Here is a 10,000-nt window from a genome sequence, read left to right as displayed (position 1 = left end):
CGTAAGTGAGCGTCTGTGGCCATTTTGGCCGACTGATGCTTGTTGAATCGGCGGCGGAGACCGTCGGTGAGATAGATCACTTGATCGGCAGTTCGGCAAAATCTTCTCCGGCTACTCGACACAGGTTCTGTAAAGCTGTTTGAGCTCTTTGAGCTTGTCACTGTACTGTCCTTGATTGGACCCTTTCAGTGCGGTTTCTCTTTATTTTCAGCCCTGCCTCTTCCTTTCTTCTTCCACAAACAAAAGACCAAGGACTGACAACGCCGCTGCCATTTGCCAATTCAGATCAGACATATCCTTGATTAGAAGTAGCTATATTACGAAACCATCTGTGGTGAGCGAGAGTGCTGTGAAAATGGTAAGCAAACGCTGCTGGTTTGGTATGGAGAGTCATTTCCTCTCGCACAAGTGTAGAATGTACGTGCGAGTTGGTCAGTTGGTCAGTTGGTCAGTTGGTCAGTTGGCTGTAGTCTTGGCGGTGTTTGCACCTTTTGGGCCCGACACAGACGACGTGAGGCAGTGCAACAGCCAGCCTTCATCAGCGCTACTTGTCTCAAGCATGACTGTTTGGACGCAGTGTTGCCAAAGCCAGTGTCAAGAACAACAGAGTAATATAACCAGAATATAAATAATGTAATGTAGGGTGAATAGGAACAGTAATGTGAATATTATTAATGTGAATGTGAATAATTTAAATAGCAACAGTAACGGTAACAGCAACAATCCCTCTCTCTCTCCTCCCCCTCCCTCTCTCCCTCTCTCTCCTTCTCCCACTCTCTCTTCCTCTCTCTCCCACTCTCTCTTCCTCTCTCTCTTTCCCTCTCTCTTTCCCTCTCTCTCTCTCTCTCCCACTCTCTCTTCCTCTCTCTCTTTCCCTCTCTCTCTCTCTCTCCCTCTCTCTCTCCCTCTCTCCACAGGGCTGGTGAAGCTGCTCTGTGGTTTCCCCCATAATGGCAGGCGGGTAAGACTGGACCACGGGTTGGGTCTCAACCAGAACCGCTGGGTTCTCTCCTTACTCCTCCCGTCCTTCTCTCCCATCTCTATTCTACCCGTCCCTGGCAGAGTCGCTGCGCTCATGACTGCTGAGGAGAAGAGTCACGGGGAGGAGGGCACACCGCGGCGGCCATTTTGGAGCGGGCACGCGTGGCTGCTGAGCTATGAATGCGTAGCGAGGTGGAAATAGTGCAGCCAGTGGTAAACACTGTGACCGTGGAGCTGAACTGATACATTAACTGGTCAAGCAAGGGAGTACAGCCACTGATGAAAATATATATCAGCGCTGCACTAGGAGTTAATGTAAACCTTAACTTAATGTAAAAAATGTAAATGAACCTTGTCAGTGTGAGCTTTATATGAGGGTATATTCACTGTGTCTGAGTCGTGTGTCTGGAGTCTGGTTTTTGTCCTGGGTGACGGGGGCTAAATCTCTCCCGGGGGGTGTAACACAAGTGTCTCTGGCAGTCGCTGCAGTCCGCGCACCTCACTCGTTTCTGTCGCTTGTTACTGCTGATTTTGCCGGTATGTCTTCATGTTGCATGAAGGGACTTGCTGACGGGCCGTCTGCTGTATCTTGCTTGGTGATGCAGACTGGTGATTAAAGGGATCTCTCCAGGGACAGCTGTTCACCACTGATACTCTCACTAGACAGATACGTTTTGCGCTGAGAGGGACGCCTTGAAATAGGTACGCTGTCACACAGAAATATCAGAACATCTTGACTGCAAATCGACACCTTGGAATTATTAGATTCAACCCGATTTTTCTTTTGTACAAAAATGACTAAATCATGCCATTCAACTTAGACATGTTTTTTTTATGACATTTTACACCAAAAACCTTATTGAAAAGGTGGTGGTAGTGGATAGACAGCTTAATATCTTAAAGTCTCTGAATAGCTATATATTGAACCTTACAAGTTTTGCGAGATCTCAAAATGTCTCCTCTATTAAAATGGTTTGTATCATCTCTCCATCCTCCCCATGTTCACCAGGCCTTGCGATGACCCTCATCACCCCTTTCATTGGTGGAATAGAATTAAGCCAAACATGTCCTGACTTCACATTCATGGCAGGTTCACGCTGGAGAGCCCTCAGCCACTCAGTGTTTGAGAATTCAGTGCAACAATTATTAAAGATATTTCACCTTTGGCATCCGCTAACCCCTTTTATGCTGCTAATGATGTCTTTAAATGGCCGCCGTTGACCCCTTACTTTCGACGCACGGTCGTGTCAACACAATTTCATGCACGCTGTGTCTGCTCAGTGCTTGCCTTTTTTTAATGTGGTAACGGAATTAAATTTCTTTGGCAAAGAGGCATCAAGTTTTCCCACGATTTAAGAGTTCTTTTGGCCCACAGTGCTATCATCTAAGTTTATGACCAGGGCTAGGATCAGGTAAGGTAATGTATCTAATATTCCATTACACTGAAGAATCACTTAGTCAGACCCTCCATCTTTGCTATAACAGAACTACCTCAGCACTCAGCAGACATTTCCAAACATTGTAGGAACACCTGATCTGCAGTTTCCTTTATACGGATGTAGTGTATTAACATTTATGATAACCTGTTCATCATAGACATATTGAACACTAATATTTATATTTTCAGCTAATTATTAGAATGTCCACTTTGATAGTCCTTGTCATTTGTTGCCACTTCATTGGTTATAGCACAGGGATGAGAAAAGGGTTCAGGGGTTATGGCTAATTGGGGTTAGGGTCAGTGAGAGTTAGACTTAGGTAACACTTGATTACAGCGGAGGTCACACACACACAGACTGACCTTTGACCTGAGGGGCTCGGGGAAGCCTCCGTAGGGGATGCCGATGTGGCCCTGCAGGTACTCCACCACGGAGAGCGGGAGGGAGAGCTCCTCGGCCTGCTCCTCCACCTGCGCACGGGTCAGGTTGTTCTGGACCATAAACTGGGCCAGGTCGCCCACGATCTTTGAGGACGGTGTCACCTGGAGGAAGAGAGAGAGAGAGAGAGAGAGAGAGATGGTGACTCACATGAGGAGGAGAAAGAGGCGATGATGGCACTGTGGCGGACCAGAGAAGGAAAAGCCAGACCAGCCGGGCTAGAACGGCAAAATGAGATAGAGGGATGGAGAAAGATGACACAATGAAGGATGCTAGAGAGAGAGAGAGAGAGAGAGAGAGAGAGAGAGGGGAGAGAGAAAGAGAGAGGGGAGAGAGAGAGGAGAGAGAGAGAGAGGGGAGAGAAAGAGAGAGAGAGAAAGAGGCAAGGAGGAAATCTAAGAAGGGTGAGGCTGGAGGAACTGGAGGCTAATTAAAGCGAGGACAGACTGGGCAGAATAATGTGGAGAGATTTAGTGCAGTAAACGTTCTCTGCGAGGCAACTGCTCCATCTCCCCCCTTTTAAATACAAATAAAGCAAACCAGCAGCCGCCTCTGGAGTGGAGGAGCAGCACCGCCCCCGGGCCACACCCGGGCCACGGCTGGCCCAGACTCCTAGCACCTATCTGCTCCCCTAGGCTCGGTGCTGTGGTGCTGTTAAATGGCTCCTGAGTAGGACGTGGAGCCCAAACAAATCCACCATTAGTTTCTGCCCGCTTTTCCACCTCCCTGGCAAAAAAAAGGGATGGAATAATCAATACCGCCAGAACAAATGCTAAGGAGTGGTCGATACCACCAGCACGCATTTAACACCGTCCCGACCTGCCGCACTTTATGCAAGAATGAGTTTTCTCTCAGCAAACACATGCACAGACACACACATACACACACACACACACACACACACACACAGTCTTAGCACACAAGACTGAGACGTGTGGAGCGAGGCGAGCCGTCCGTTCTCCCATCGGAGCGTTCGACACCCTGCTGGGACTGCTGGAACAGCGAGGGAATAGCCCTAGGGACACATGGGAGAACGAGGGAGGACTGCTGGAACCATGGAGATGGAGGAGGAGAAGGAGAGGGCCCCACAACCCCCCCCCCCACCCCACAACACACACCAGCACCACCCTCCCTGCCACCCACTCAAGTCCCCATTTCTCCAAACACACCGTGGCTAAACCCACAGAGGGGAGCCTGAAGGAGCCCACTGGTGATTTCAGAGAGAGTAATAAGTGCTGCCGAGCTCCGTCCTCCGTCTGCTCCATGTTCACGGCTGTGGAATAGCTGCTGATGAGGCCCTATCTAGGTACGAAATACACTGGGGAGACTCTCTCTCACTCTCTCTCATCCTGCAGTCCACGGCTCTCCACAACTGGGAATCCATTGTGTCCCTGCACGACTCATGAAAGAGGAGTTTCACTAATGCGACTTGAAAACGGGAGCGCCAGGAACGAGGCTGTATCAACACCGCTTATTAGCCAAATTGACGACTCGCGGGCCAAGTAATGAACTCGGCTTCAATTCAGCTTCCAGACAGGGGGGGGGAGAGCTTGGCCAGTTGCTATGGACACGGTAATCTGTTGAAGGAGCCGAAGAGCAACACACAGAAAGAATCGTCAGAGCTGTTGGTTCACTCGCTCTTCAGGGTTCAAGGCCTCCAGTGTTGGCAGTTGTCATTTCGAATTAATCAGTGAGGCGTACGGTTCGGTCCCCTGAACGGCGCATGTAAGCTGGGAGAGGCGCTGCAAAGACAGTGGGATCAATGGAGGAACGCGTGTCGGGGCGATGAGAAGTGACGTTGAGCTCTTTGTTGAGTCTCTGGGCAGTGTGTGACTGTGTGTGTGTGTGACATGTTAATTGGAGCTAACGCGACGCTAAGCGCTCTACTGGGCTACTGCTGCTAAGCTACAGCTTCCCCTGCCGTCACCATGTGAAGGAGAATGGAATAAGCTGGTTTGAAAAAGTGCCACAGACAGTAATAGAGCCCACAACTCCAAACTAACGCACCTCTTAGCAATAGTAGTACGCAGCAACACTAACATACTTACATACAGACACATCATACTAACACTAGTCAGTGCTACACCGCCATTTGCGCGGATATGCTAGCTAGACTATGCTACGCGGATATGCTAGACTATGCTACGCCACAGTTACAGGCAAACACCATAGTCACATGGAAACACTACACTATGATTCACTATAGTTCGATACAAATAATAGACTACACCTCTTTACCACACCCATAGCATATCACACACACACACACACAAACACAAACACACACACACACACACACACAAACACACACACACACAATCTTCTTATTCTAAGCACAGAAAGACACATGGGCCCTTGATGCTGGTAGGCTGCTTTGGTTGGACAGGAACCTGTCACAGGTGTCTGTCCAATTACGGTTGTCGAAGCACCGTACCTCCTGCCGGCTGACACGCTACATCTGTTTAGCCAATGGCACACCACCACCTAGCTTTCAATCAGCGGAGAAGTGTGTGTGTGTGTGTGTGTGTGTTTGTATGTGTGTGTGTGTGTACGCTTTGTGTCCGTAGTTGTTTACAGTGTGCCACAGTCTGAGCACGCGTAGACAGAAAGCCTGTGACAGGTGCGAAAAGGAGGAACTTTCCCCAGTGACAGAATGTAGACCCACTACAACAACAACAAACTGATAGAGTCAAATGGGAGAGACAGAGAGAGAGAGAGGGGGGGGGGGGGGGGGGGGGGGGGGGAGACAATATGAGACGTGTAGAGAAAGACAGAGTAAGAGCGAGTGAGAGAGAGAGAGATGGAGAGATTCTGCAAGAGGGAGAGAGGGATAGAGAGAGAGACAGAGAGAGAGGGAGAGAGGGAGAGATTCTGCAAGAGGGAGAGAGGGATAGAGAGAGAGACAGAGAGAGAGGGAGAGAGGGAGAGATTCTGCAAGAGGGAGAGAGGGATAGAGAGAGAGACAGAGAGAGAGGGAGAGATTCTGCAAGAGGGATAGAGAGAGAGACAGAGAGAGAGGGAGAGGGAGAGAGGGAGAGATTCTGCAAGAGGGAGAGAGGGATAGAGAGAGAGAGAGAGAGAGGGGGAGAGGGAGAGATTGTGCAAGAGGGATAGAGAGAGAGACAGAGAACGAGGGAGAGATTGTGCAAGAGGGAGAGAGGGAGAGAGGGATAGAGAGAGAGACAGAGAGAGAGGGAGAGAGGGAGAGATTCTGCAACAGGGAGAGAGAGAGAGACAGAGAGAGAGGGCGAGATTGTGCAAGAGGGATAGAGAGAGAGACAGAGAGAGAGGGCGAGATTGTGCAAGAGGGAGAGAGGGATAGAGAGAGAGACAGAGAGAGAGGGAGAGAGGGAGAGATTGTGCAAGAGGGACAGCAGAAGGTGAGAGATTTTGGAGGTAGGAGGAGGAACGAAACAGCCGCGTGGCGCAGCATACAAATCCCAAGCAGATGAATTAGAGGCAAATGAGAAAGAGCTCTAATGCCTCCTAGTTGCTCCATAATCGGCAGCTGCAGAGAGCGAAAGAGAGAGAAAGAGAGAGAGAGAGAGAGAGAGAGAGAAAAAGACAGAGAAGGACAGAAGGGGCCACCGCAGTCGTATCAGGGCCGCGGTTCATTGGAATTGATCGGTGATCGTTTGATTCGCGCTTCGGGAAGGCGGCGGCGGCGGTGGCCACTGGCCAGACACAACCAAACGCTGACAGCACCAGGCTTCGCAAATCATTGATTGGCTTGGGCGAGGGTCGAAGGCTGGGGAGGAGTGATAATACTCCTCCTGGAGTACCCGTAGGGATGGAGGTCACTATTAACAAAACAGCGCCTCGCAACATGGCCAACATCTGCAAATCTCTGCTCAAGGTCACCAAAATCGCCCATATTACCAGCCATAGAGACTGAATATTAGCCATCTATACTGAAAACAGAAGATTAACTTATGTCAAGATGAACTTATGGTCACATATGTGAACTCTGCAGTGACGTGAATGTGAAGCTCCATCCATCAGCATTACACTGACAGATGATTGAATCAGCTATGGGCAGCTTACACACACACAGACACAAACAAACCCATCCCCTATCCAGGGCTGTGTCTCCAAGATAGTGTCATTCAGACTTAGCTGTGAATTACAACTGGATTTACAGCGTGTGTGTATGCGTGCGTGTGTGTGCGTGTGTGTGTGTATGCGTGTGTGTGTGTGTAGGTGTGTTTGTGTTTACATGTCATGAGAATTCACCATGTCTGTTCCTGCAACATGAGGTAGGAGTCAGGGGGGTTGGGGGGGGGGGGGGGTTGGGGGTGTTCACTGAGGTTAATCCCAGGCTTTTGACATGGTGGTGAGAGCAGATGGATGTTTAGATGTGTGGGGAGGTAAATAAGGAAATAAATACCAGGTGAACCGTATCCAAATCGGCCATGTAAATACCAACGTGATGAAATCACCACCTGATTGGCAGCGGACAGCGCAATACCTCAGGCCTCGCAGTCAAGCCCGCAGGAGGGACATCAAAGTAAGGAGGAAGAGTGTAAGGCGAGGAAGAGGAGGAGATTATTAACTCCAGAAATGGGTAGAAGTGGTGGCGGTGGGGAGATGCAGCAATCCTGTGCGTTCCCGGAGGGCGACGGAGTAAATAAGTAAACAAGGTAAACAAGGTAAACAAGTCAACAACGCGTTGACCGCCCCGATCCCCGCTCACCTTGATGAGGTCTCCCAGGAGCTTGTTGGCCTCAGCGTAGGCCTTTTTCACGGCCTTGAACTTGTTGCCCAGGCCCATGCTGTGCGCCTGGAAGTGCAGGTTGGTGTACTGGCCGCCGGGGATCTCGTTCTCGTACACGTCGGAGTTGCCCGACTTCATGGTGGCCGTGCAGTCGAACGGCGCGTACAGGCCCCTCGCCACCTCCCAGTACTCGCTGTAGTCGAAGACCTTGTCCAGGGAGACGCCTGCGAGACGTGGAGAGAAAACAGAATGAGAAACAGACGAGAAAAATAACAGAACCGAAAATCGAGAGACTATAAACTAGTACATTGAGAGACTATAAAAATGTTTAAGTAGTACTTTTTGCTGCAGGGGATTGAATAATGCCTTTTGTTTGTTAGCCTGTCTCCATTTCTGGCCTTTTAATCCTTCATTATTGCTGGGTTCCTCAATAGCTCCAAATCACAATTCTCAAATGACAAACTCTTTGTTAAAACCTCCACGCAGCATTTTCTCATTCTTTTGTGGAAAATTCAGTGCAATTTCAGTGACAAGCAATTTTTTTTACGCCTGCAGACATTAAACAGATGAACTACTCATGAATCTTGATTGTTGTTGGACTCAAACCAACCGAAAGCTGAGGATGAATCAGAACGTGATGGGCCGCTGAGGAAAACAGCGTGTGTCAGGCCAGCATTGTGGCTAACGCAGAATAACAGAGAACTACAACCCACAGAAGTGGATTTGCTCATAACTCCACCATAAGGCCTTACATAATATCTCCTCATTTTATTGGACGCCCTCTACAGGGATCTCATTCTTCAGAATGAGGGGGAGTTTGTATGAAAACAACTACAACCAGATTACTGTGGTCACTGGGGGGCAATGTAAACCTTCAGCACTCAAACCCAATCAGGGAAGGGGGGGTTGGTGGCTTCCACAGACTGCTGAAGAAGCTCTTTCCCCCACTCTGTTCTTCATTACCTCACCCAAATGAGTGGCCTTTTCTGTGCGAGGAGGAAAGTCTGTGATCATCTGCTTCATGATTGGATGCCATTACGGGGGCTCATAGTAGAGGCTTATGGGGAATGAGTGCATCACAGAAGAAGATTTCCCCGTTGTTTCTCAACAAGTTGTAAATGTGGGCAACTAATCCGCAGATTTATGCTGCTGTGCCGTATAAACTGATTTGGAAAACGCATATACCATTCGGAAAGTGCTAAAAATGCGTCAGGAAATGTGCTACAGCAATTGAGAAACATCGTAATACTTGCTGAACTGTACACTGAATAATCGCTTGGATTTCCGCTGGCACAATATAGCTTGTCTATGCTTCGCCGTCTTTCACAGTAGTTCATGTGGTTACAAAAACAGTAAAGGGGAAACTCATGACAACAAAGCTTTCTTAACTTGTCGTCGAGAGTGACTGACTCATACAGCATAGATGGATCAAGGGAGAGACAGATAGATAGATAAATATACAGATAGATAGAAACACAGACAGACAGACAGACAGACAGACAGACAGACAGACAGACAGACAGACAGACGAATAGTTAGGATGCAGCGTTGCGTCGTCAGCTATCGCCGAGACAATCCAGCGATGAAAGCCACCGTAGAACAAAGACAGACAACCGCCGGATGAAAGGAGACAGAGGGACGAGCAGATGGCGCTAAATCTGCACAATACCTATGGCAGCCAAAGAATACAAGAGCACGAGAACGAGGGGCTGTTTCTTGGCACTATCAAAGCACACAAGGCGTAATCAGCGCTCCCTCAAATACACGGACACGAGAAGCGAAAGGATCCACAACAACAAACACGCTAAGCCTTTGCATCCATCTTTGATGCAAAGTCCACGCGGCCTGTTTGTCAATCAATCAATCAATGTGTGCATCATGTTGATGTCAGGGCACCGTGATGATCAATGCTAATTGAATTAAGCCACGTGCTAACAGCCCGATGCCCCCAACAGTGGCACCTCTGGTTGGGTCTCTAGGCGAAGGGGAAAGTGGCACATACTGTTGCAGTCAGGCACAGTTAAATCACTGTTACGCGCTCCATCGCACACAGGAACGCATGCGAAAACATGCCACGACGCACACTCATACTCATTCACACACAACTTCACAGATACATTTAGAGAGAAATTGATGTACTATTATTCTATTGGTTAGCATCGAGCACAAACACGCACATGATCATACAAGCACGCGCGCACACACACACACACACACACACACACAAACACACACACACATGCTCACATTCAGACATAACCATCCTCAAACTTCCTGCCGTCTTCCTAAGCCCCTAACATGATCATAGCCTTTCTTATATGGAGTCATGGTGACATTGCTACTGTGTTGTGTCCCATTAAAATGATCACACGCTGCTGTCACAGTGGCGTATTGAGTAACTCACACACGCCTTGGGAAAAGACTACAC

At 48.9% G+C, this 10,000-nt stretch overlaps 1 protein-coding gene across 1 annotated transcript in view; it reads right to left on the bottom strand.

Annotated features, from left to right (window-relative positions):
- The window catches only part of LOC116224736 (pyruvate carboxylase, mitochondrial-like), a 56,002-nt gene that overhangs the window by 21,418 nt on the left and 24,584 nt on the right, over positions 1 to 10,000 (bottom strand). The window contains exons 5-6 of the mRNA XM_031585511.2: positions 7,552 to 7,796; positions 2,783 to 2,962 (exon numbers count right to left, since the gene is read on the bottom strand). Of these exons, the coding sequence (XP_031441371.2) occupies positions 2,783 to 2,962; positions 7,552 to 7,796 (425 nt within the window). The remainder of the gene's footprint in view (positions 1 to 2,782; positions 2,963 to 7,551; positions 7,797 to 10,000) is intronic.

Source organism: Clupea harengus, chromosome 18, assembly GCF_900700415.2.
Source record: "Clupea harengus chromosome 18, Ch_v2.0.2, whole genome shotgun sequence".
Taxonomy (NCBI): Eukaryota; Metazoa; Chordata; class Actinopteri; order Clupeiformes; family Clupeidae; genus Clupea; species Clupea harengus.
This window is presented reverse-complemented; position numbering and strand designations above follow the sequence as displayed.